Raw genomic sequence first — 26,320 nt, 5'->3', positions numbered from 1 at the left:
GCTGAGCACACGTGTTCCAGTGAGCAAGGACCTGGGGCTGAGCCCCTGGTCCCCACCTGCAATTCGAAAGCGTTGCAAATGGTGAAGCAGTGCTGCAGGTGTCTGTCTGTCTGTCTTTCTATCTATCTTCCCCTTCCCTCTCAATTTCTGGCTGTCTCTATCCAATAAATAAAGATAATAAAAAAGAAGAAGAAAGAAAAGATAGGGATAGTGGTAGCAGCTTAGCTGTGCTCTATTTCTGGGTGTCTCGGTGCCTACCTGTAAGCCTGGTGACCGCGTTTTCCCTTTTTGCTGTGGGAAAGACAGTCAGAAATGGAGCAAGAGATGGAGAGAGTGAGAGATACCTGCAGCCCTGCTCCACTGACTGAAGCTTCCCCCCTGCAGGTGGGGACCATGGGCTTGAGCTGGGCCCTTGCATGTCCATGCTGGCTTTACCTGTCCCACTGCTGCCAGACCCCTGTACAGAGGTCTTTTAAGCAGTGATTGTTCCATAGAAAGGATGTGGCAAGAGGCAGCTAGCAGTTTATTTTATTAGTTTTTCATGAGAGAGAAAGATCCACCGCAGCACTCTGGCACAAGCACTGCCAGAGATTGAACTCAGGACCCGAACACTGGAGTCTGACACCTTCTCCACTGCACCACCTCCTGGGCCGCTGTTTTGTTTTTGTTTTTGTTTCTATTTCGGGTGCAGGTGAGGCTGGGGCCTGCAGTTCTGTGCTCTAGAATTTGAGAATCCCGGCCTGGGATTTAAAGAGCCTGGGCTGTGGGTGGACTAGGTCTGGGTGTCCACAGCCCCCCGTGTCCGGGCAGGTCTCCACCCACCTCTCACCCTGTCCCCCACCCCCGCCCCCCCCACAGAGCCTCCCAAGGTGAAGCTCGAAGGCCGCAGCACCACCTCACTGAGCGTGTCCTGGAGCATCCCTGCGCCGCAGCAGAGCCGTGTGTGGAAGTACGAGGTCACCTACCGCAAGAAGGTAGCTGCTCTCAGAGGGTCGGGGCAGCCCAGCTGGGCTGTGAGCAGCATCACGACCTCTGTACACACTCGTTCTGCAGGTGGAAAAACGGAGGTCTGGTCACCTCTCACAGGAAGCACAGCAAATACCTGCAGGAGGGAGATGACGGGGTGGGAAAGAGCCAGGTCCAGGGCGGCTGACTCGCTCTGACCTTGAGCTCTTCTGTTTCCCTTCTTTGAATGTCACTGTCTAAGAAGGAGATCACTGATGGGGGAGATAGCAGAATGGTTATGCAAAGAGACTCTCATACCTGAGGCTTTAAAAATCCCAGGTTCAATCCCCCACATCTCCATAAACCAGAGCTTAGCAGTGCTCTGGTGGGAAAGAAAAGGGGTGGGGGGTAGATAGCATAATGGTTATACAAAGAGACTCTCACGCCTAAAGCTCTATATTAGTTCCAGGTTCAAGCCCCTGCACACCATAAACTGGCTAAAAAATAATACTGGGAGTGGGGTGGTAGCAGAGTGGGGGGGGGTGGTTAAGCACACTTGGTGCAAAGCTCAAGGACCATTGGGTTGTGAGGCTCCCCACCTGCAGGGGAGTCGCTTCACAGGTGGTGAAGCAGGTCTGCAGGTGTCTGTCTTTCTCTCCCCCTCTCTGTCTTCCCCTCCACTCTCCATTTCTCTCTGTCCTATCCAACAATGACAGCATCAATAACAACAACAATAATAACTACAGCAACAATAAAAACCAACAAGGGTAACAAACGGGAAAATAAATAAATATTTAAAAAAGTAAAAAAAAAATATATATATATACTAATAAAATTAAAAAAGAAAAAGGGAGTTGACATAGTGCACCACTTTGCTAAGCTGTGACAAGCCCTTACATTTCTCCTTCACTCTTGGCCACCCACAGGGAGACTCCAACAGCTACAACGTACGCCGAACCGAAGGCTTCTCCGTGACCCTAGATGACCTTAGCCCGGATACTGTCTACCTGGTTCAGGTGCAGGCTCTGACCCAGGAGGGCCAGGGTGCTGGCAGCAAAGAGCACGAATTCCAGACACTGTGTGAGTTGGGGATGGGGCACAGGTGGGAACCCCACAATGGAGCCTCTGGGGGAGAAATGCCCCCAATCTGCCCCCAGCCAGGGGGCTGAGTGTGGAGGTCTGGGGGTGGATATTCAGCGTAGCGTAGTGAGCAGGCAGGCCGCGGGCTGGCACTGTGGGGCCCCGCTCAGCTGTTGCACTGTGGCCAGAGCAGAGTGAACGAAAGGCCCGTCCTCCTGGGAAGGTAACACCAGGTCTCGAGACCTGAGCCATCAGAAGCAAAAACACTTGTCATAGGTTGAATGTACATCCCTAAAGTGCACTTGGGGGTGTCGCTACTATCTGGCAGGGCTGTGGGGGCCCCTTTGTCACCTGCTGGTCTTGCTCAACAGCTACAGAAAGTTCTGGCAACATGGCGTTGATTGGCGGTGTTGCTGTCGGCGCCATCATGCTCCTGCTGCTGGCCGGAGTTGGCTTCTTCATCCACCGCAGGTGTGTCAAAACCCAGGCTCTCCAGGCACCTCCACCCCCACCCCTGCACCAGGGCTGAGGTGGGACGCTGAGGGACAGGAACCTTACTTTCCTACCTGGACAATGGGTCTGATAGGAATCTAATTTCTTGGGTTCGAGCCCCTGCTCCCCACCTGCAGGAGGATGCTTCACGAGCAGCGAAGCAGGTCTGCAGGTGTCTCTCTGTCTCTCCTGCCCCTCTCAATTTCTCTGTCCTGTATAATAGAAAGGAAAAAAACAAGGCCTCTCGGAGCAGTGGATTTGTAGTGCCAGCACGGAGCCCCAGTGATAACCTTGGAGGCAAAAAAAAAAAAAAAGGAATCTAATCTCTGCACCCCCTCTCCTGGGTGTGAACTGTAAGTGCTGAGCACAGTGTCTGACACACAGTGGGGTCTTGGACAAGGCATCCATTATCTTTGCTCTTGGCATTAACAGTGAGTCCTGACTTCCTCTGGACAGGAAGTGCTAGGGGCACTCCTGAGGAAGGCTGCCCGTCAGTATGGCCACTTAAGCTGCCATTCCAGGGTGTAGACCCCAGGAGGGAGCCCTGTTTGCTGCTCACTCCCTCTCTGCTTCTCTCCCAGCCTTTCTCACACCCTCTGTCCAACAGACAGAGCACTGGGCACACCAGGGGCCACTCACGGCCAGAGTAGGGTCCGGAAGGTCCCTGGCTGCAGGGTGCTGACCTCCCTGTGCTTGGTCCCTGTGGGGCTCTTTCAGGAGGAAGAGCCTGCGAGCGCGCCAGTCTTCGGAAGATGTCTACTTCTCCAAGTCAGGTGAGATGCCTGTCTCCTGTCTGCCCAGCCCACAGGCGTTCCCATGGTGTCCCCCCAGTGCATGGGGGCAACTAGGACATCCCAGGGCTCTGCCACTGAGACCCCAGAGCTCTTCCCCAGGGTGAGTCAGAAGCTCCAGGGACCACCTCCCTCCTGGAGCTGTGACCCCACTTCCCCTTCTTCTTCCTTCCAGAGCAACTCAAACCCCTGAAGACATACGTGGACCCCCACACATACGAGGACCCCAACCAGGCTGTGCTAAAGTTCACCACCGAGATCCATCCGTCCTGTGTCACCCGACAGAAGGTGATCGGAGCAGGTGAGTGCGTGAGGTCGGCACGTCTGTGGAGGGTGGGTGCAGGGTGTGTGGGGGGATCACTTTGACCACGGTGGTGCCCCTCCCCCTCCCTTGGCCTGCAGGTGAGTTTGGAGAGGTGTATAAGGGCACGCTGAAGGCGTCGGGGAAGAAGGAGGTACCGGTGGCCATCAAGACCCTGAAAGCCGGCTACACGGACAAGCAGCGGGTGGACTTCCTCAGTGAGGCCAGCATCATGGGCCAGTTCAGCCACCACAACATTATCCGCTTGGAGGGCGTCGTCTCCAAATGTGAGGCTTGCCCCCGCGGGCTACGCTCGGGGTGGGTGGGGACTTCTGGGGGCCTGAGCTAGCTGGGGGTGGGGCTCTGTCCGTGGCTGTGTCCCTCCCTATAACTTACGGCCACCCCTGACTCCTGTGCCTGCCCCCCCCCCCCCCAGACAAGCCCATGATGATCATCACTGAGTACATGGAGAACGGAGCTCTAGACAAGTTCCTTCGGGTAAGGATGCGGGGGGGTGGGGGGGGGTGGGGGGGGTGTCTGCCAGAGCCCAGGGGTTGGAAGGGTGGGTGGGGACCGGCTGGTGGCTGAGGGCCTATGCCCTGGCAGGAGAATGACGGGGAGTTCAGCGTGCTGCAGCTGGTGGGCATGTTGAGGGGCATCGCGGCGGGCATGAAGTACCTGGCCAACATGAACTACGTGCACCGAGACCTGGCCGCCCGGAACATCCTGGTCAACAGCAACCTAGTCTGCAAGGTGTCCGACTTCGGTCTGTCCCGAGTGCTGGAGGACGACCCCGAGGCCACCTACACCACCAGCGTGAGTGGGCAGGGGGCTGCCCTGCCTGCCGGGGGTGCGGGGCTTTCAGCTCTGTGCGGGTGAGGCGTGGACCTCCGGAGACGGGGCACTTCTGGGGGCCACAGAGCAGGCGTCCTGGCTGTAGCAGTCCTGGGGCTGCCTGACCACAGGGGAGTGACTGGGCCTGGGTCCCTCTGCAGGGGGGCAAGATCCCCATCCGCTGGACGGCCCCCGAGGCCATTTCCTACCGCAAGTTCACTTCAGCCAGCGACGTGTGGAGCTACGGCATTGTCATGTGGGAGGTGATGTCCTACGGGGAACGGCCCTACTGGGAGCTGTCGAACCACGAGGTAGGTCTCCCAGCTCTGCCCCGGCCTGTCCAGACCTTCACTTAAACCCTTTGATCATTCTGGGCCCCCAGGGGCTGAGCAGAGAAGAGTTGAGGGGGAGTGGGGAGGCTGGAGCCAGGAGGTTAGCCACTTGGTAGAATATATGTTGTTTGGTAGAACACATATGTTGTCATACGCGTCGTACGTGAGGACCTGGGTTCCAGCCTCCAGTCCTCACCTGCAGGGGAGAAGCTTCACAGTGGTGAGGCAGTGCTGCAGGTGTCTCTCGCCTCTATTTCTCCTGCTCTTTCATCCTATATCAGGAAGAAAAAGGCGGGAGTCGGGCCGTAGCGCAGCGGCTTAAGCGCAGGTGGCGTGAAGCACAAGGACCGGCCTAAGGATTCCGGTTCGAGCCCCTGGCTCCCCACCTGCAAGGGAGTCGCTTCACAGGTGGTGAAGCAGGTCTGCAGGTGTCTGTCTTTCTCTCCCCCTCTCTGTCTTCCCCTCCTCTCTCCCATTTCTCTCTGTCCTATACAACAACAACAATAACAATAACTGCAACAATAAAACAACAAGGGCAACAAAAGGGAATTAAAAAAATAAAAAAGATTTCCAGGAACAGTGGAGTTGTCACGCTGGCACTGGGCCCCAGCAATTAACCCTGGTGGCTGAATAGTGTGAGGAGGGTTGATCTTCAGCAGGACAGTCATTCAGCAAATTCGTCCATGTGTTTACCAGATGCTTCTGGAGGGCGTGACATGTGCCAGGCCTCGTGCTAGGTTCCAGAGCCCGTCTCTGATAGCAGTCGGTATATGAGTAAGGAAATGAGTGAGTGTGTATGTGTGTACATACTGGTGCCTCAAACTTGCAGGCCTAGGCCTGGCGGGTGTCCTGGAGGACTAAGGCACCGTCAGGTCACGGAAGGCAGGAAGGGAAGAGTGCTCTGGCTGCAGGGAGAATCATGGGAGATGACTCCAGAGATGGAGCGTGGCTGGCTGCGGGGCTCACTGTGTGGTTGCTGTCTGGGGGAGCCCTGGGAGGGGAGAGAGGGGCAGGGACGGGAGGCCCTTCGTAGCTGGAACTTTAGAGACATCCCCTGTCTTTTTATTTATTTATTTATTTATTTATTTATTGGAGAATTAATGTTTTACATTCAACAGTAAATAAAATAGTTTGGTTGTACATGCATAACATCCCCCAGTTTCCCATATAACAATACAACCCCCACTAGGTCCTCTGTCATCCTTCTTGGACCTGGATTCTCCCCCCCACTCACCCAACCCCACCCCAGAGTCTTTTACTTTGGTGCGACTGGAGACATTCCCTGTCTAACACACACACATCTTGTCCTGCCTGTTTTGGGCCCTCCCACTCCCTCCTTTGCCTTCTGTGTATACTGGTCCCTGGGTGGGGGAGTCGTAGGAGTCTGTGAAGTCAGTTCTCTGTGGCTTCGTGCCATGGCTCCTCTGAGCATCTTGCCCCCCGCCAGGTGATGAAGGCTATCAACGACGGTTTCCGGCTCCCCACACCCATGGACTGCCCGTCGGCCGTCTATCAGCTCATGATGCAGTGCTGGCAGCAGGAACGTGCACGCCGCCCCAAATTCACCGACATTGTCAGCATCCTGGACAAGCTCATCCGGGCCCCTGACTCCCTCAAGACCTTGGCTGACTTTGATCCCCGGTGAGTTCTGTGCAGCCTGTGTGTGACAGCCTTCCCCCACCCCCTGCCCCTCACTTCTATTCCAAAGCCCCTTCCATGCAGTTGCTGTCCAGGGACCTGGGCGAGGGGCAACTGTGTACAGGGATCACCAGCAGAGCCCATCAGCGTAGCTGGTAATGTGCTGGGTCTGCACATAGTACTTGACATGTTTTAACTCATTGGAACAGACTGCAGGCTGGGTCCTATAATTATCCCCCTTTTGTAGATGAGAAAACTGAGACACAGGGCCACGAAGGATCCAGAGTGCTGGCAGGGGGCCAGCTGCGACTCTGGGAACCTGAGTGTCTGAACGTTTTGCTCTTCTGTGGTTGTTGGTGTGGGCACTGCCAGCGGGTGTGGGAGGGCAGCAGTGGCAGTAAACACTGCGGTGCTCTCCTGGTTTCCCCATGCCCCAAATGTGGAAACTGAGGCACTGAGTTTGGTGCCCAGCTTGGCAGCAGCGGGCTTGGGGCTCGGCTCAGCTGGGTGCTACAGTGTCTGACCGTGGGTGGGTGGTTCCTCTTGGCAGGGTGTCCATCCGACTGCCCAGCACCAGCGGCTCGGAGGGTGTGCCCTTCCGCACCGTATCTGAGTGGCTGGAGTCCATCAAGATGCAGCAGTACACAGAGCACTTCCTGGCAGCTGGCTACACGGCCATCGAGAAGGTGGTGCAGATGACCAACGAGTGAGTGGCCGCCTTGCTGTCCCCCCGCCCCCCGGCCTCTGAGGCTTGCCTCCGGCTCTTCCCGACACCCTCTCAGTGCACCCGCCCCACCCCGTCCTCTTCTCTCTTCAAGTTTTTCGATGGATTGATTTACTAGCAGGAGCTCGAGGCAGAGAGGGAAACGGAGCAGCACCCTTACCCCGTGCAGTTCTGGGCCTTGAACTTGGGTCTCTCATCCTCTTAAGTCCAAAGCTCCAGCTCCCTGGTGCCGTCTCCCAGGCTGCTGTTTTCTTTTTCGGGGGAGAAGAGAGGCTTTGCAGGAAGGGCAGAGCTGGGCTGGCAGCCAGCGGTTCTGTGCACCCATTCTTGGCTCCCTCTTCTTCCTGCATTTGCTTTTTCCAGAGCAGGGAGACAATCGCCATTGTGATCATGGCAGCGGCGCCTGTGGTGGGCTGACTGTGTGCTGGCCTTGCGCTTGTGCATGTCACATTGGTTCTCCTGAGAACGTGGCGGGAAGTTATTCCCACTGGGCAGGTGGGACAGGGGTGCGGGGGAATGTGGTGACAGGCTCCCATCCGTGCACACCAGGGACAGAGCAGGATTCCAGCCTTGACAGTCCAGGCCCAGGGCTTGGGTGTCGTGGTAGGTGGTAGGTCATCGGGGGAGGAAGTCAGGCTCGGGAGAGAAGCTACCTGGCTAGCTACCTGCCCACAACTTGTTGATGGGAAAAGGAGAGCTGCCCTAAACAGCATCACCCCGGATGGAATTCCCTGTGTGTCTTGTGAATAGATGCCGTTGTTACTTTTCCATTTGCCAAGTGGGGAGACTGAGGCTGAGTAAGTCACATGACTGGCCTGAGGTCACACTACCTACTAGAGGCCATATTCCTCTTTCCAGCATGTGGAGAGAAAACTGGCAGAGCTCGTGGTCCTCCTGGCTGATGCCCAGGAAAGAAGCCATGGGCAATCTCGCTCCCCCTGCCCACCCTACCTGGGCAGCTCTTCCCACTCAGCTGCACTGTCCATCTTCGTAGGAGCTGTCGGGTACCCCATGCCCTGAGCAGGCCTTCTGGCTACCCTGAGCGCTCCCCCCACCTCCGCAGCGTTCAGACCCTTTCCCGACATTATCCCAGGAGGGAGAGGAAGATATTAGCCTCTCAGCCTTTAGTGTCTAAAATAGCACTAGGTCCTAATGTCACTGTTTGTACAGGGACCGAGGTCATGACAGAAAGGGCCTCCCGGGCTGGGAAGTTTTGAGAATCTCATGGAGGGGATGACCCAGGCTTCCCACCCTTCTGGGATTTGAGCTGCTTAGGGAAAGTTCTAGAACTGCTCAGATGAACTTTTGACCTGCTGGTCCATCCCAGGGAACTGAGAGTCAGGTGGCAACACAGCTGAGGGGAGGGGAGGGGCTATGAAGATGTAGACAGAAGAAACGGTCCCCAGCTTTTTGTTGTCCTTGTTGTTTTTATTGTTGTTGTAGTTATCACTGATGTCGTTGTTGTTGTTGGCTAGGACAGAGAGACATGGAGAGAGGAGGGGAAGACAGAGAGGGGAGAGAAAGACAGACACCCGCAGACCTGCTTCACCGCCTGGGAAGCGACTCCCCTGCAGGTGGGGAGCCAGGGACTTGAACTGGGATCCTCATGCCGGTCCTTGTGCTTTGCGCCACGTGCGCTTAACCCGCTGCGCTACCGCCCGACTCCCGGGTCCCCCAGCTTTTGTTGGCAGCCAGCTGCAGGGCCCCAACTCTGTCCTCTGCAGTCACAACTGACTTAGGTTCCACATTTGCACTTCCTGGCAGAGAACCTTGCCAGATCCAAGCCTCAGTTTGCGTTTCTCCATTGCAGGGGTGCAGGTGGCGTGCCCGGTCCACCGTAGAGCCTTGACCTAGTCACTGTTCTATTCCCACTGGTCCTTTACTTCGGCCTGCAGCTTATAGGCAGAAGTCAGGGCTCCTGGGCCCTGCTTTTTCCTAGAGAACCTAGTGCAGCCTGCCCCCCCCCCCTTTTTGCCTCTCCTGGCAACCCCCACCATGGACGGTGCAGCCTCTCCTCTGGGCCAGCAGAATGGAGGGCAGAGACGGGCTCACAGGAAGCACGTGTCCTGGGAAGCTTCCCGAAATAGCCTAGGGGCTCTCCTTGGCCAATTCCTTTCCCACGAGCAAGGACAGAGGTTGTGTGGGATGGATGGATGGATGGATGGATGGATGGATGGATGGATGGAGTATGTGTACTGTATTTTGAAAAAGGCCTAGGTAAAGACAGGCAGCCACTTCTCACCTCCTCCTCCCACCTGCCCAGGGGTATTCTGAGCTCCATCACATCTTTTTTTTGTTTGTTTGTTTCTTTAAATAATTCCTTTTTATTTTTATTTATTTTGGATAGAGACAGCCAGAAATTGTGGTCCAGGAGGTGGTGCACAGTGGATAAAGCATTGGGCTCTCAAGCATGAGGTCCTGAGTTCAATCCCTACAGCACATGTACCAGAGTGAGAGTGATGTCTGGTTCTCTCTCTCTCTCTCTCTCTCTCTCTCCCCCTTCTTCCCTCTCTCTCCCCCCGTCTTTCTCCTCCTTTCCCTCTCATTAATAAATAAAAAAAATATTAAAAAACAAAAGAGAGACAGCCAGAAATTGAGAGGGTAGGAGGAGAGAGACACCAGCAGCAGACCTGCTTCACCTGCTCACAAAGCTGTCCCCCTTGCAGGTGGGGACCGGGGGCTCAAACCTGGGTCCTTGGGCACTGTAGCATGTGCACTCGACCAGGTGTGCCACCACCCAGCCCCTATTTGACTTTTCTTATATTTGATGAGGTGGTCATGTAACCCACTGCTTCTTGAATTGTACATGAAAGTCTTCTGGGGCCTGATAGGTCAAGGTGGTTAAGTCTGGAGCTGCTTTCTGCCTTCCCAGTGTCTCCTTCCCTGGGCTTCGGCTCGCCTGCTGCAGTGGGGGGGAGCATCAGGCCCTACCTGGAGGCTGCCCCGCCCTCCGCACACCTGGATCTGCCCTTGGTCTGCTTCCCGGCCTTCTCCAGGGCTCCCAGAGCCTGTGGGAAAGTCATGTCTCGGGAATTGCAAAGGGAGCTCACACCATATAATTAGTTCCATTTACAGCTCTGAGCTGGCCCATAAAAACCCGGGTGTTTTCATGGGTTTGGGCTGGTGGGTGAGGACAGTGCAGGAGAAAAGTCCCCAGCGAGCAATAAACAGTCTGCTCTAGGGCTCTTGGGAGCAGAAGTGGTTTTACAAGGGGAACGGAGGGGCTAGGAGGAGAGGGGTGGCAGGGAGGGTCATGGGTTTGGGGCACACCCTTCCATCTGATATTGATGCTGCTCCTTTTGGGGGGAGTGTCTTTGTGTCTCCTGCCTTCTACTTGGATGCTGTTATCCTATTTTACAGGGAGGGAAACCGAGGCTCCCCAAGGTGGAACATTTTCCTCTGGTGGCCTGCAGACCTCTCTTGTTAGAAATCACCTTAGTGGGGAGCTGGGTGGTGGTGCACCTGGTTGGGTGCACATGTTACAATGTGCAAGGACCCCGGTTCAAGCCCCCAGTCCCCACCTGCAGGGGGAAGGCTTTGCGAGTGGTGAAGTAGGGCTGCAGGAATCTCTCTCCTTCTGTTTCCCCCTCCCCTCTCAATTTCTGGCTATCTCTATCCAATAAATAAATTTAAAAAAGATAATAAATAAATAAAGGGGGCCGGTCGGTAGCGCAGCGGGTTAAGCGCACGTGGCACAAAGCGCAAGGACCAGCATAAGGATCCTGGTTCGAGCCCCGTCTCCCCACCTGCAGGGGAGTCGCTTCACAGGCGGTGAAGCAGGTCTGCAGGTGTCTGTCTTTCTCTCCCCCTCTCTGTCTTCCCCTCCTCTCTCCATGTCTCTCTGTCCTATCCAACAACAATGGCAGCAATAACAATAATAATGACAACAACGATAAATAACAAGGGCAACAAAAGGGAAAAAATAACCTCCAGGAGCAGTGGATTTGTAGTGCAGGCACTGAGCCCCAGCTATAACCCTGGAGGCAAAAAGAGAAAAAGAAAGAAAGAAAAAAAGAAAGAAAGAGAGAGAGAGAGGGAAAGTGAAGTCCCCTGAGTGGGGTGGTCCTGCAGCAGTGGGTACAACAGAGGGTTGGCAGAAGAATTCTTGGGCAGAGGACACCTATGGGTGCTTTCTGTGTCCTTGGTCATGGGTAGGATCAGCTTAGCTGGGTAGGCACGGGCCGAGAGGGTGTTCACGCTTAGTCTGACTCCCTGTTCCAAGGTGTCCGCGCTTAGTCTGACTCCCCAAGCACTTCCCCTCTCTGTTTCTCACCCCTCCTTCCTCCCTCCCTCAGCTGCTCGCTTCTCCCTGTCCATCCCGTGCCCCTCTCCTGTGCCAGCCCATAAGTCTCTCTCCTCCTCCGCCCACAGTGACATCAAGAGGATTGGGGTGCGGCTGCCTGGCCACCAGAAACGCATTGCCTACAGCCTGCTGGGACTCAAGGACCAAGTGAACACAGTGGGGATCCCCATCTGAGCCTGGACAGGACTTGGCGCTCCCCCTCCCCCCGGGGCCAAGAATACTTGAAGAAGCACAATGGCTTCCCTGACAGTTCTGTGCTGGGCCACCAGGGACCTTATTTATTTCTGTTGTCCTTCTTGAGGCCACTCTGAGGCCTGTGCTGTTGTGGTAAGGAGTGTCTTGGGTGACACTTTTGACCTGAACTGAGATGCTCAGGGACCCTGGGCCGGGGGGAGGGGGCCAACGTTCTTCACTTCCAAAAAAGTCAGCCAAGCACTTAGCAGGTGCTGCCATGTTACCAGCATTCCCTGGGGCGGGAATCTCACCGAGAGCTTCTGAGATCCACGTCCAACATTTCCAAACTGATCCCGTCAACTGACCCCTGCGGGCAAAGGAAGGGTGCAGCTGTGGCCGTGTGAACAGGATGCCTCAAGCCCTGCTCACTGTCAGCGCAGCTGAGCAAGGCCCCAGATGGTTCCCCCTGCCCCTCCAGTGCCTTCACAGGACCCCCAGGCCCTGTCCTCAGCCTCCCACAGGCCAACGTATGCTTCCCTAGGACCCTTGAAGGATGTTTGGCTGTGCTGAGGTGTTGTGTTGTTTTTTTCTTTTAATATATATTTTATACTCTGTGGAGAGAATGTGTGTGTGGCAGGGTCCTGGTGGCCAGGGCCAGGGTCAGAGGGCCTGTGTCAGACATTCCCAGGCTGGGGGCTGGTGCTGGCAGGATTGTCCTGTTTGTCCCCCAGTCCATCCCATCTCTGACCCTTTTAGAAGACACTCATTTCTCTTGTCAGTGTTAATGACTTTGTTTTGTTGCTCTCTTTTTTTTTCTTGGAACCTTAATTTATTATTATTTTTTTTATATTTATTGTTAGGAAATGACTTATTTCTGCTCGAAAATAAAGTTGCAGATGGTTCAAACTGATCTGGGTGTCTGAGTCTCTGAAGAAACAGTGGGGTCAAGGAGGCCTTTGGAGGCGGAAATAAGGGGTGATGGGCTCACCTCCACCCGCAGTGTTTAAATAAGTTGTCTTGCGCAAGGCACTCACGTCAGGTAACCTTGGGAGCGGGGGCAGGTGAGAGGTGGGCAGTGCACAGGCCCTGCTGAGCCTGCCCTCTGTGCCCTAAACCCCTGTCACCTTTGATCTGTAGGCCTGTGGAAGGCTGGGAGGCAGGGACCAGCGGGCCGTGGCTTCCTCCCCCAGAGTCTCCGCAGAGCTGCTGAAATGGATTCTCCCAGCCTCCATGCAGAGCTCTGAGGCTCAGCAGAGCTCTCCACAAGTGTTGGCTTGTTGGAGCCTCAGCACTCGGATTCTGTGGGCTACCACATTTTACAGGAGAAGAGAGCAGACTGTGTGCTGCAAGGACGTGGCCTTTGCCCTGGGCCATGTAGCAAGTTAGAGGTAGAAGCAAAAAATAAAATTACAAGTGTCGGGGAGCCCAGTGCAATCTTGTTCTCACAGATGAGAAGACTGAAGCTCAGAGGTGTGTAGTGACTTGCCCCAGGTCACACAGCAGGAAGGAACAGAGGTCTCAAGGAGAAACAAAGCCCAGATTTCAAATTCAGAGCCCTGTCCGCAAATACTGGGCTGTCTTCTACCTGCCAGAGCTCTTGGGGACTTAGGAAGGTACGAGGGACGCAGTACTTAGGAAGGTACTTAGGTACTTAGGAAGGTACTTAGGTACTTAGGAAGGTACAAGGGACGCGGCCAGATGAGCCGAAGTGATCTGGTGCACAAGAAGAAGGTTTCTTGGAGCTGAGACTGTGGGGCACCAAGCAGAGGCAGAGGAAACTGAGGTTGTGCAAGGGGACCACAAACAATCTGGTGCTATCTGGGTGTGGAGAGCTCTGGGACCTTGCAAGGCAGGTCCATGGTACCCACTGACAGTTTAAAGCAGGGTGAGGCATGATCATACTGCAAAGAAGTCACCCACAGAGATGGTGCTAGAACTTAGGGGTGTCCTGCCTTCTAGCACGAGGCTATAGAAAGACAAGACATCCTGGTGAGGTCGGGCAGGGGTGAAGCTTTGGCTTGCCTTGCAGGGAGTGGGGCGGGGTCTCACGGCTGGCCGGCTCTGCCCTGACCTGCTGCTGCAAGGAAGCCACCTCCTAGGAGAGCCCACTCTGGGTCCCCATCTGGCCAGTAGCGGAGAGCTGTGTGTGTCAGGCAGGACCAGGCCGGTGGGAAAGGGCAGGGCAGGCAGGGGCCACTCCCTGGGGAACTTCCTCCTGTTAGCCCTGGCTGAGCAGGCCTGGTGCTGAGTCAGGCCTTTCTGACCTGCCCCAGGTGGCCAGCAGGCCTCTGCAACTCGGTTCTGGCTGTTGCCCTCAACCCAGTAGGGAGTGATCCTTAAATCCTATGGCAGTCTGGCCTGAGAGGTCAGTCCTGAGTCCCATTCCTGAAGGCACCAGGCCCCATGACCACAGCCCCAGAGGAGATGGTTCAGCCTGGGGGTGGTGGCCACCAGAGACGGGATCTCCCAGACCTGTGGGATGTAGGGGGTGGGGGGTGGGGGGTGGGGTTATACTCCTAGGCCAGTAGGCAGCATTTTGGAGTTTCCACAATTTATAAGAGCGGAAATTTTCTTTTTCTTTTTTAAATTATTTATTTATTCATGAGAAAGACAGGAGGAGAGAGAGAACCAGCCATCACTCTGGTACATGTGCTGCCGGGGATCGAACTCAGGACCTCATGCTTGAGAATCCAGTGCTTCATCCACTGTGCCACCTCCCAGACCACTCTTTTTTCCCTTTCTTTCTTTCTTTCTTTCTTTCTTTCTTTCTTTCTTTCTTTCTTTCTTTCTTTCTTCTTTCTTTTTTACCAGAGCACTGATCAACTGTGGCTTATGGTGGTATGGGGGATTGAACTTCAGAGCCTCAGACATGAGAGCCTCTTTGCATAACCATTACGCTATCTACCCCTGCCCAACTTTCTTTTTCAAATTAAAGCAAACCTCGCTTTGTGCCTAAAAGCGGTGACACCCTCGTAGCAATAAGCCCCTCCAGCACCCAAATCTTGGTTGCTGACTACCATTGGTTCTCCAATGAAAAGAGCAAATGACTCTGAGAGGAGTGACTGACTAGATTTGGGGCAGGGAAATGGAAGATGAGTCTGGAGCATCTTGTAGAGTTAAGGGGTGGGGCAGGCAGTGGCGCACCTGGCTAAGTGTGCAAGGACCCAGGTTTAAGCACGCAGTCCCCACCTGCGAGGGGAAGGCTTCATGAGTGGTGAAGCAGAGCTGCAGGAGTCTCCCTCTCTGTCTCTCCCCTTCCCTCTCAATTTCTCTCTATCCAATACTAAATGAATAAAATTTAGAATAAGAGAGTGAAAGAATACTAACAAAATAATGGATGTCAAATGGAAATAGGATGTCATTGACCATGGGCTAGGGAGATAACATAATAGTTATGTAAAAACTTCATGTCTGAGTCCCAAGTTCGATCTCTAGCACCACCATAAACCAGAGCTGAACACTGCTTTGGTCAGTCTCCCTCCCTCTTTCTATTTCTATCTCTTTCACTATAATAAATAAAAATTAAAAAAAAAAAAGGATTTCATTGACCAAGTCTAGACCAGGTAGAGTAACAGAGTAACAGAATATCACAGAATTCAATTATAATCCAAAGTATAAAATATATATACACATGAGTTGTATGAGACATTAAACACACACACACACACACAAATATGATGGAAGAAGTTAAAGTGGCCCAGGAAGTGGCACAGTGGATAAAGCACTGGACTCTCAAGCATGAGGTCCCAAGTTCAATCCCCAGAAACACATGTACCAGAGTGATGACTAGCTCTTTCCTTCTTTTCTCTTATCTTTCTCATAAATAAATACTTAAAAAAAAAACCTTAAAAAAATAATAGAAACCAGACAGATCTTAGAGAAGAATCCCAAATATTAAGATGAGGGAGATAGCATAGTGGAGATGATTTTCATGCCTGAGGCTCTGAGCTCCCAGGTTCAATGCACAGCCCGACCAAACACCCAAGCTGAGCGAGGCTCTGGTAATACATAAAGACAGGATTTCTTTTTTTCTTTTCTCTTGCATTTTTTCATGTAGGACCTCTGACTCCACTTAGTAGAAGCTTAGTTTCCCACTGCTTTGAAGGTAGACTAGCAATGGAGCAACACCCTTCCAAAGAAAGTAGAGAAAGGATTAAGGACAAACACACCACAGCAGGAACCTCAGCTTGAGTTTAACATCAGGTCCCAGCCCACACTCCCACGGGATGGCTGGGTGCCACCTGCTGCTCTGAGTGCTCTGCTGAAGCCCTTGAGTGGCCCTTCCCTTTGAGGTGGTGCCCTTGTCACCCCACTGTGCAGCCCCGAACACTGAGGCAAAGAGGAGGAGGTGAAGGAGTGGAGTGGAGCCCTGCGGTCTGGGCCCTTCACTCCTGTTCCTGAAGCCCTGGAGAAAGTAGCTTTCTGCCTGTCACCCTCAAGGGTCAGTGCACAACGGTGTCTTCTCTCTGGTGTAGTGAACAGCTTCTTAGGAGAGGCCTGAGTGGGGCCAGGTGGTGGTGCACCTGGTTGAGCGTATTACAGCGCGCAAGGACCTAGGTTCGAGTCGTTGGTCTCCACCTGCAAGGGAAGCTTTGTGAGTGGTGAAGCAGTTTATAGGTCTCTCTCTGTCTTTTTAAGAATACAACATTTATTTATTTATTTGTTTGTTTATTTATTTAAACCAGCGCATTGCTCATTTCTGGCTTATGGTGGTGTGGGAGATCGAACTTGGGTCTTCGGAGCCTCAGGCATGAAGGTCTCTGCACAACCTTTATGCTTCTCTATCCCTGCCCTGCAGATGTCTCACTGTCTCTCTCCCTATCACCCCCTTCCCTCTCAATTTCTGGCTGTCTCTATGCAGTAAGTTAATAAAGATTAGCGGGCTGGACAGTAGCGCAGCGGGTTAAGCGCACATGGTGCAAAGCGCAAGGACCGGCGTAAGGATCCCGGTTGGAGCCCCCAGCTCCCCACCTGCAGGGGAGTCGCTTCAGGTTTGCAGATGTCTGTCTTTCTTTCCCTCTGTATCTTCCCCTCCTCTCCTGATTTCTCTCTGTCCTATCCAACAACAATGAAGGCAATGACAACAACAATAACAACAACAACAATGATAACAAGGGCAACAAAGGGGGGGGGGAAGCCTCCAGGAGCAGTGGATTTGTAGTGCGGGCACTGAGCCCCAGCGATAACTCTGGAGGCAAAAATAAATAAATATTAAAAACAAACAAAAACCAAGATACGCCTGAGAAGTCCTGGTTCTGGGAAAATGGAGGCCCCGTAGTTTATCCAAAGTTTCCAAATGCCAAAGCGGCTTCACCCAACTCCACACCCAGACTGGGAGACCAGAACAGGGTGGAGAGGACTTTGCTGTGTCATGCAGCCCTTAGCGGGCCCTACTCTGTCCTCAGGGGGCTCTCAGCTGGGTGGCATCCCTTAGTGGGCTCTACTCTGTCCTCAGGGGGCTCTCAGCTGGGTGGCATCCCTTAGTGGGCTCTACTCTGTCCTCAGGGGGCTCTCAGCTGGGTGGCATCCCTTAGCGGGCCCTACTCTATACCAGGCTGGGCACTGGGCCCTCAGAGATGGACAGGGCCCTCCTCTGTCCCCAGGGGGCTCTCAGCTGGGTGGCATCCCTTAGCGAGCCCTACTCTATACCAGGCTGGGCACTGGGCCCTCAGAGATGGACAGGGCCCTACTCTGTCCCCAGGGGGCTCTCAGCTGGGTGGCATCCCTTAGCGAGCCCTACTCTATACCAGGCTGGGCACTGGGCCCTCAGAGATGGACAGGGCCCTACTCTGTCCCCAGGGGGCTCTCAGCTGGGTGGCATCCCTTAGCGAGCCCTACTCTATACCAGGCTGGGCACTGGGCCCTCAGAGATGGACAGGGCCCTACTCTGTCCCCAGGGGGCTCTCAGCTGGGTGGCATCCCTTAGCGAGCCCTACTCTATACCAGGCTGGGCACTGGGCCCTCAGAGATGGACAGGGCCCTACTCTGTCCCCAGGGGGCTCTCAGCTGGGTGGCATCCCTTAGCGAGCCCTACTCTATACCAGGCTGGGCACTGGGCCCTCAGAGATGGACAGGGCCCTACTCTGTCCTCAGGGGGCTCTCAGCTGGGTGGCATCCCTTAGCGAGCCCTACTCTATACCAGGCTGGGCACTGGGCCCTCAGAGATGGACAGGGCCCTACTCTGTCCCCAGGGGGCTCTCAGCTGGGTGGCATCCCTTAGCGGGCCCTACTCTATACCAGGCTGGGCACTGGGCCCTCAGAGATGGACAGGGCCCTACTCTGTCCCCAGGGGGCTCTCAGCTGGGTGGCATCCCTTAGCGGGCCCTACTCTATACCAGGCTGGGCACTGGGCCCTCAGAGATGGACAGGGCCCTACTCTGTCCCCAGGGGGCTCTCAGCTGGGTGGCATCCCTTAGCGAGCCCTACTCTATACCAGGCTGGGCACTGGGCCCTCAGAGATGGACAGGGCCCTCCTCTGTCCCCAGGGGGCTCTCAGCTGGGTGGCATCCCTTAGCGAGCCCTACTCTATACCAGGCTGGGCACTGGGCCCTCAGAGATGGACAGGGCCCTACTCTGTCCCCAGGGGGCTCTCAGCTGGGTGGCATCCCTTAGCGGGCCCTACTCTATACCAGGCTGGGCACTGGGCCCTCAGAGATGGACAGGGCCCTACTCTGTCCCCAGGGGGCTCTCAGCTGGGTGGCATCCCTTAGCGGGCCCTACTCTATACCAGGCTGGGCACTGGGCCCTCAGAGATGGACAGGGCCCTACTCTGTCCCCAGGGGGCTCTCAGCTGGGTGGCATCCCTTAGCGAGCCCTACTCTATACCAGGCTGGGCACTGGGCCCTCAGAGATGGACAGGGCCCTACTCTGTCCCCAGGGGGCTCTCAGCTGGGTGGCATCCCTTAGCGGGCCCTACTCTATACCAGGCTGGGCACTGGGCCCTCAGAGATGGACAGGGCCCTCCTCTGTCCCCAGGGGGCTCTCAGCTGGGTGGCATCCCTTAGCGGGCCCTACTCTATACCAGGCTGGGCACTGGGCCCTCAGAGATGGACAGGGCCCTCCTCTGTCCCCAGGGGGCTCTCAGCTGGGTGGCATCCCTTAGCGAGCCCTACTCTATACCAGGCTGGGCACTGGGCCCTCAGAGATGGACAGGGCCCTACTCTGTCCTCAGGGGGCTCTCAGCTGGGTGGCATCCCTTAGCGGGCCCTACTCTATACCAGGCTGGGCACTGGGCCCTCAGAGATGGACAGGGCCCTACTCTGTCCCCAGGGGGCTCTCAGCTGGGTGGCATCCCTTAGCGGGCCCTACTCTATACCAGGCTGGGCACTGGGCCCTCAGAGATGGACAGGGCCCTACTCTGTCCCCAGGGGGCTCTCAGCTGGGTGGCATCCCTTAGCGAGCCCTACTCTATACCAGGCTGGGCACTGGGCCCTCAGAGATGGACAGGGCCCTCCTCTGTCCCCAGGGGGCTCTCAGCTGGGTGGCATCCCTTAGCGAGCCCTACTCTATACCAGGCTGGGCACTGGGCCCTCAGAGATGGACAGGGCCCTACTCTGTCCCCAGGGGGCTCTCAGCTGGGTGGCATCCCTTAGCGGGCCCTACTCTATACCAGGCTGGGCACTGGGCCCTCAGAGATGCACAGGGCCCTCCTCTGTCCTCTCAGCTGGGTGACGATACAGTGGGGCCCAGGCTAAAAAATGGAGAAGCAGAGTTGCAGGAGCCAGAGGAGGCACCTGACCTAAACTGGAAAGTTTCAGCGGATTTCCTAAAGGAGGAAGAGGAGCCATCCAAATGGAGACCAAGGTCAAGTGGAGATTCACCAGGTCAGGGGAAGAGAGTTTGCCCAGAATAGCCTGTCACTGCCCTTGTATTTCTCCAACACAGTGGGCTCACATTCCCACCCCAAATAGCCTCTGTCATCCCAACCTCAGTCATCCCAGGTGGGAGTGGGGCCTCCCCAGCTCTGAGCTGCAGGGGTCCTGGGAGCCTTTGATGTCCCATTCCTGAAGGAGGCTGAGGCTGCAATTATAGGGCGCTGAGCTGGGAGTAGCCCAGCTTTGCTTTCTCTGTTGCTTCCAGTTGGGGTGGCAAGTTAAAATCGTCTTGCCAGGCAGCAGCCTGGGTTTCCTAATTAATTAGACAATCCTGGAGGACCGGGCACACTGTCTGCCCCTCCTCGCCTCTCCCTGTGGCTCGGGGCCTAGGAGAGGGCCTGGCTCCCAGGAGGTGCTGCTAGAACAGAGACAGTCCCACGGAGCGCCAGCGCCGGAGTGTGCAGCTGATTCACGCCCACCCCCACGCAAGCTGTGCTCCTGCCTTGACCTCCTTCTCCCCAGAAGGAGACTCAGTGGGCCGTCAGTAAGCAGTTGCTCAATAAACAAATGATGGTGAGGATAGGGACTTGGCAGGAAGTGGAGTCAGGTGAGTTGATATCCCAGGATATGGGCTGTGTTGTGTAGATGACCCGGCTGGCCAGACCACGCTCAGCTCTGACTTATGGTGATGTGGGGAATTGTACCTGGGACTTCCGAGTGCCAACCGTGAAAGTCTTTTCCATAACCCTTGTGTTTTCTCCCCAGCTCACCTCAGATATTTCTGGAGCAGAGGAGACAGCATAGTGGTTATGAAAAGATGTTCATGCCAGAGGTCCCAGAGAACAGAAGCTGAGCAATACCCGGGTAAAAAAAAAATACAACTTTCTGAACCATACTCACTTTTTTCCTTTTTGTGTTTTTTATTTTATTCATTTTCCTTTTTTTTGTTGCCCTTATTTTTATCATTGTTGTGATTATTATTATTGTTGGTATTGATGTTGTTGGATAGGACAGAGAGAAATGGTGAGAGGAGGGGAAGACAGAGAGGGGGAGAGAAAGACAGACACCTGCAGACCTGCTTCACCGCCTGTGAAGTGACTCCACTGCAGGTGGGAAGCTGGGGGCTTGAACCAGGATCCTTACGCCGGTCCTCGAGTTTTGTGCCATGTGCGCTTAACCCACTGCGCTATAACTCAACACCCCCCTTTTTTTTTTTAACCCGAGCACTGCTCAGCTCTGGCTGATGGTGGTGTGGGGAATTGAACCTGGGACTTGAGAACCTCAGGCATGAGAGTCTTTTTGCATAAACATTGTGCTATTAAAACAATTTTAATATTTATTTATTCCCTTTTGTTGCCCTTGTTGTTTTGTTGTTGTTATTATTGTTGTTGACGTCATCATTGTTGGATAGGACAGAGAGAAATGGAGAGAGGAGGGGAGACAGAGGGGGAGAAAAAGACAGACACCTGCAGACCTGCTTCACCGCCTGTGAAGCGACTCCCCTGCAGGTGGGGAGCCGGGGGCTCGAACCACAGACAATTAGGAGACAAAGCTTCCTGTTACTCAGGGACATTCAGGAGCTTGGAGGGACGAGGGTGTCCCCTGGATGGAAGACAGTGACACCCTGTGACTTTGCTGGGCCTATCTAGGCTCAGTTGGGGGGTTGGATGGTTGGTAATACATCTGGTTGAGCGCACATGTTACACTGCACAAGGACCTGGGTTCAAGCCCCAGCCCCCAACTGCAGGGGGAAAGCTTCATGAGTGAGGAGGCAGAACCTCACTGTCTCTCTATCTTTAAATTTTTTTTTTTAATTATCTACTGGATAGAGACAACCAGAAATCGAGAGGGTAGGGGGTGATAGAGAGGAAAGGATGTCTCTCTGTCTCTCTTCCTCTCTATCTCCCCTTTCACTCTCAATTTCTGACTGTCTCTATCCAATAAATACGGATAATAATTTTTTTCAAAGGCTCAAGTTTTTACTGTGTGATACGGAGGCTCAAGGAAGTCCATCCAGCCAGGGGGAAGGGGCTCCTGTTGCCCCCCCATCATCACAGTCCTGCGAAGCCCTCCCCCCTCTTGGCACCTCCCCTGCAGGGACCCCCAGGTGGCAGCAGGCCCTGTCAGTCCCCAGGGGCCTAGTCTCCCAAGCCAAACCTTGTCAGCCAGTCTGTCGGCAGGGCCAGATCCCAGTTTCTGGGAAACTGTGGCCGCATCCCCCTGCCCTGCCAAGAGTGGGGCCCCCTTGGCTCCCTTTGGGCCTGAGCCCCATTTCCGCAGTCTCATCACATTCCCCAGTGGCCTCAGCAGCCCGGATGCTGGGATGCAGTTTTCCACACTGGTCTGGCGGAGTCAGCCAGCGGGGCGGAAGGGGTGGGGGGAAGGGTTCTCCCCCAAGGAGCAGACCTGGGGATCAACCCCGACCCCTGGGCACAGATACTCCCCAAAGCACCATGCCCTCTTCCCTGCACTCCACACCCCTCCCAAAGCCCTCTTGGTGAATCCAGACACCCCATCTGCCCTCAGTTCTCCAGCTGAGCCTCCCCTGCGCCCCTTATTTCTGCCTGTGGAAATTATACTTCTGCTCCCAGGACACAGCCCATTCTCCGTACCCCAAAAGACTTCCAGAAAGCTCAGCCACTCTCCTGGTTTCAGGCACGGATGATGGCGGGGTTGGAGTGATCCCCAGATGTGTCTGTCTGTCCTGACCACTCCTCTGAGGAGCCCTAGTTCCTTCCTTCATAATGATTTTCTTTCTCTTCCTCCCCTCTCCCCCTCTCCTTCTCCTCCTCCTTCTTTTTCTTCTCCTCCTAATCTTTCTTCTCCTCCTTCTCCTCCTTCTTCTCCTTCTTCTCCTTCTCCTCCTCCTCTTTCTCCTCCTTCTTCTCCTCCTCCTAATCTTTCTTTTCCTTCTCCTTCTCCTCCTTCTTCTTCTTCACTAGAGGATTGTTCAGCTCTGGCTTATAGTGGTGCTAGTAAAATAATAATAATAGTAATTAATAAATAAAGGACTCTTGGGGCAGGGCGGTGGCACATCAGGTTGAGCACACATGTTATAATGTGCAAGGAATCAGGTTCAAGCCCCTGGTCCCCACCTGCAGGGGGGAAGTTTTGCAAGTGGTGAAGCAGGGCTGCCGGTGTCTCTCTGTCTCTCTCCCTCTCTATCACCCCCTTCTGTCTCGATTTCTGGCTGTCGCCGTCCAATAAATAAATAAAGATAATTTAAAAAATTTAAAAAGAGGGAGAGTCGGCCGGTTGCGCAGCGGGTTAAGCTCGCGTGACTCAAAGCGCAAGGACCGGCGTAAGGATCCTGGTTCGAGCCCCTGGCTACCCACCTGCAGGGGAGTCGCTTCCCAGGCGGTGAAGCAGGTCTGCAGGTGTCTGTCTTTCTCTCCCCCTCTCTGTCTTCCCCTCCTCTCTCCATTTCTCTCTGTCCTATCCAACAACAATGACATCAATAACAACAATAATAACTACAACAATAAAACAACAAGGGCAATGAAAGGAAATAAATATTTTTAAAAATCATTAGAAAAAGTGTTTCCCAAATAAAATAAAATAAATAAATAAATAAAGGGCTCTCAAGCATGAAGACCCAAGTTCAATTCCTGGCATTGAAAGTTCTGGAGTGGCATTCTGCTTCATTTATTCTCTTTCCTTCTCTCTCTTTCAGCAACACCTTAAGAAACACAACGATTATTATCTGTCCCAGGGGTGGGGGGACAGACACCCCATTCACCAGGCCCCATTTATACCAATGCCTTGTATCACTGGTGGTAGCTCCCCCCAACACACTTCCGTATTTTAAAAAAATATTTATTCCCTTTTTATGAATATGGGATGATCTCACTCTCAGGCTGAAGTTGAAAAACAAGATCAGAAAAGAAAACACAAGTCGAACCTGAAATGGAGTTGGAGTATTGCACCAAAGTAAAAGACTCTGGGGTGGGTGGGTGGGTGGGGAGAATACAGGTCCATGAAAAATGATGAATGACATAGTGGGGGTTGTATTGTTAAATGGGAATCTGGGGAATGTTATGCATGTACAAACTATTGTATTTACTGTTGAATGTAAAACATTAATTCCCCAATAAAGAAATTAAAAAAATATTTATTCCCTTTTGTTGCCCTTTTATTGTAGTTATCATTGTTAGTTATTGATGTCATCGTTGTTAGATAGGACAGAGAGAAATGGAGAGAGGAGGGGAAGACAGAGAGGGGAGAGAAAGACAGACACCTGCAGACCTGCTTCACCGCCTGTGAAGTGACTCCCCTGCAGGTGGGGAGCCGGGGGCTTGAACCGGGACCCTTAGGCGGGTCTTTGCGCTTTGCCCCATGTGCGCTTAACCCGCTGTGCTACTGCTGGACCCCTCCCACTTCTGTTTTTACCACCTGTTCGTTTCAGCCTTGATTTATTCAGTCAGCCATGCTTGCCTCACAGTTGGCAAGTGACAAGAGCCGAGATTCCACTCCAGCATCTGCTCCGAAGCTCTGCTCGGCGCTGACAGCTTTCAGAGTGAATGATCCGAGGTGTCTAGAGGTCCTACTGTCCTGGAGCTCTGCCCCAAGCCCTGGGAGCCACCACCTGCTTCTCTCCCTTGCTACTCAGGCGTCCAGGCCTCTAGAGTGGCCCCCTCCTTGGAGGCCCCTTCAGGTCCAGCTGTGTTTCCTTCAGGCGCTCTGGGTGCCCAGGAACAGACACTGACCCGTCACTGACCCCTCCTCCTGCCAGTCACAAGTGACCACTCCATGAGGGAGAGGTCACACCTGTCTTGGGATTCCTGGACCCCCCCAGATGTGGCATCTGGAGCTGCCCCCACATCTTTGACAAGTCAGTGAGTGGTGTCCAGTGGTGAGTGGGAGAACCCAGAGGCTGCCCTCACAGAGCCCCCCACCCCCAAGTCTTCCCAGGGAAACAGACTCATGGGAACAGCATGACTGCTGCAGAGGAAGTGTGGGGTGATAAACACAGGGGCTTTCTCCCAGAGAAAGTGCACCCTGCTCAGTATTTTGCAGGTCAGGGAAAGCTGCCTGGGGTAGGTGCTGCCTGTCTTGAGACTCGCAGAGCCAGGACAGGGGTGAAGGCTGTGCACCTTGGAAGCTGAAGGCCAGAGGAGCAAGATCCAGGCAGCAGGGAGGGTCGAGGTTGCAGGGCGGGTAAGGGTCTGAGCCCAGAGGGTGATCGCCTCGCTAAAGATTTAGTCGTATACCCAATGCAGGTAACTGTGATCATTTTTAAAATTTTATTATCTTTATTTATTGGAGACAGAAATCGAGAGGGAAGGGAGAGGTAGAGAGGGAGAGAGACCTGCAGCCTTGCTTCACCACTTGTGATGCTTTCCTCCTGCAGATGGGGCCCAGGAGCTTGAACCTGCGTCCTTGTGCACTGTAACATGTATGTTCAACCAGGTGTGCCACCACTAGGCCCCTGATTATTTTTAACACTTTTTTTTTAATTTACTGCTTTTATTTATTGGATAGAGACAGAGGGAAATTGAGAGGCAAGAGGGAGATAGAAAGGGAGAGAGACAGAGAGACACCTGTAGACCTGCTTCACCAGTCATGAAACCTTCTCTCTGCAGGCAGGGACCAGGGGCTTGAACCTGGATCCTTGTACACTATAATGTGTGCACTTAACCAGGTGTGCCACTGCCTGCCACCACCCTCTTTTAAATTTAACCAGATCACTGTTATGGCCTAGGGTGATGCCAGAGATTAAATTTGGGACTCTATGGCCTCAGGAATGAAAGATCAATGTTTACTTTTTTTTTTTTTCACCAGAGCACTGCTCAGCTCTGGTTTATGGTGGTGCAGGGGATTGAACCTGGGACTCTGAAGCCTCAGGCATGACAGCCTCTGCATAACCATGATGCTATCTACCCCTGCCCTGTTTGCTTACTTTTTATGTGTGTCTAAATCAGGGAGATGAAGAAAATCTGCACTTTCTTTCTCTTTCTTTTTTTTCCCCATAATAATGTTGTCCCCTTGTAAAAAACAACAACAAAAACTAAGTGAGGGAGGCCTTACATAAAAGAGAAGTTGGGGGTGGGGGGGCAGATGGCATAATGGTTATGCAAAGAGACTCTGATGCCTGAGGCTCTAAAAATCTCAGGTTCAATTCCAGCCGCCCCCACCCCCACCCCCATATCACCATCAGCCGGAGTTGAGCAGTGCTCTGGGAGGAGGAGGAGGAGGAGGAGGGGGACGAGGAGGAGGGGGATGAAGAGGAGGGGGAGGAGGGGGAGGAGGAGGGGGAGGAGGAGGGGGAGGAGGAGGGGGAAGAGAAGGGGAGGGGGAAGAGAAGGGGGAGGGGGAGGAGGAGGGGGAGGAGGAGGGGGAGGAGGAGGGGGAAGAGGAGGGGGAGGGAGAGGAGGAGGGGGAAGAGGAGGGGGAGGGGGAGGAGGAGGGGGAGGAGGAGGGGGAGGAGGAGGAAGAGGAGGAGAAGGAGGAGGAGAAGGAGGAGGAGGAGGGGGAGGGGAGGGGGAGGAGGAGGAGGAGGGGGAGGAGGAGGGGGAAGAGGAGGAGGAGGAGGAGAAGGAGGAGGAGAAGGAGGAGGAGGAGGGGGAGGGGAGGGGAGGGGGAGGAGGAGGAGGGGGAGAAGGAGGAGGGGGAGGAGGAGGAGGGGGATGAGGAGGAGGAGGAGGGGGAGGAGGAAGAGGAGGAGAAGGAGGAGGAGAAGGAGGAGGAGGAGGGGGAGGGGAGGGGGAGGAGGAGGAGGAGGGGGAGGAGGAGGGGGAAGAGGAGGAGGAGGAGGAGAAGGAGGAGGAGAAGGAGGAGGAGGAGGGGGAGGGGAGGGGGAGGGGAGGGGGAGGAGGAGGAGGGGGAGAAGGAGGAGGGGGAGGAGGAGGAGGGGGATGAGGAGGAGGAGGAGGGGGAGGGGGAGGAGGAGGGG

At 54.4% G+C, this 26,320-nt stretch overlaps 1 protein-coding gene and 1 long non-coding RNA gene across 2 annotated transcripts in view; both read left to right on the top strand.

Moving 5' to 3' along the window:
• EPHA2 (EPH receptor A2) overlaps positions 1-12,524 on the top strand; it is a 34,612-nt gene extending 22,088 nt beyond the window's left edge. The window contains exons 6-17 of the mRNA XM_007523713.3: positions 859-974; positions 1,872-2,025; positions 2,397-2,496; positions 3,235-3,290; positions 3,484-3,609; positions 3,711-3,896; positions 4,046-4,107; positions 4,216-4,425; positions 4,605-4,754; positions 6,223-6,416; positions 6,964-7,119; positions 11,509-12,524. Coding sequence (XP_007523775.1) covers positions 859-974; positions 1,872-2,025; positions 2,397-2,496; positions 3,235-3,290; positions 3,484-3,609; positions 3,711-3,896; positions 4,046-4,107; positions 4,216-4,425; positions 4,605-4,754; positions 6,223-6,416; positions 6,964-7,119; positions 11,509-11,614 — 1,616 coding nt within the window. The 3' untranslated portion in view covers positions 11,615-12,524. The remainder of the gene's footprint in view (positions 1-858; positions 975-1,871; positions 2,026-2,396; positions 2,497-3,234; positions 3,291-3,483; positions 3,610-3,710; positions 3,897-4,045; positions 4,108-4,215; positions 4,426-4,604; positions 4,755-6,222; positions 6,417-6,963; positions 7,120-11,508) is intronic.
• The window catches only part of LOC132541449 (uncharacterized), a 226,473-nt gene that overhangs the window by 58,692 nt on the left and 141,461 nt on the right, over positions 1-26,320 (top strand). The window lies entirely within an intron of this gene.

The sequence above is a fragment of the Erinaceus europaeus genome, chromosome 11, assembly GCF_950295315.1.
Source record: "Erinaceus europaeus chromosome 11, mEriEur2.1, whole genome shotgun sequence".
Lineage (NCBI taxonomy): Eukaryota > Metazoa > Chordata > Mammalia > Eulipotyphla > Erinaceidae > Erinaceus > Erinaceus europaeus.
This window is presented reverse-complemented; position numbering and strand designations above follow the sequence as displayed.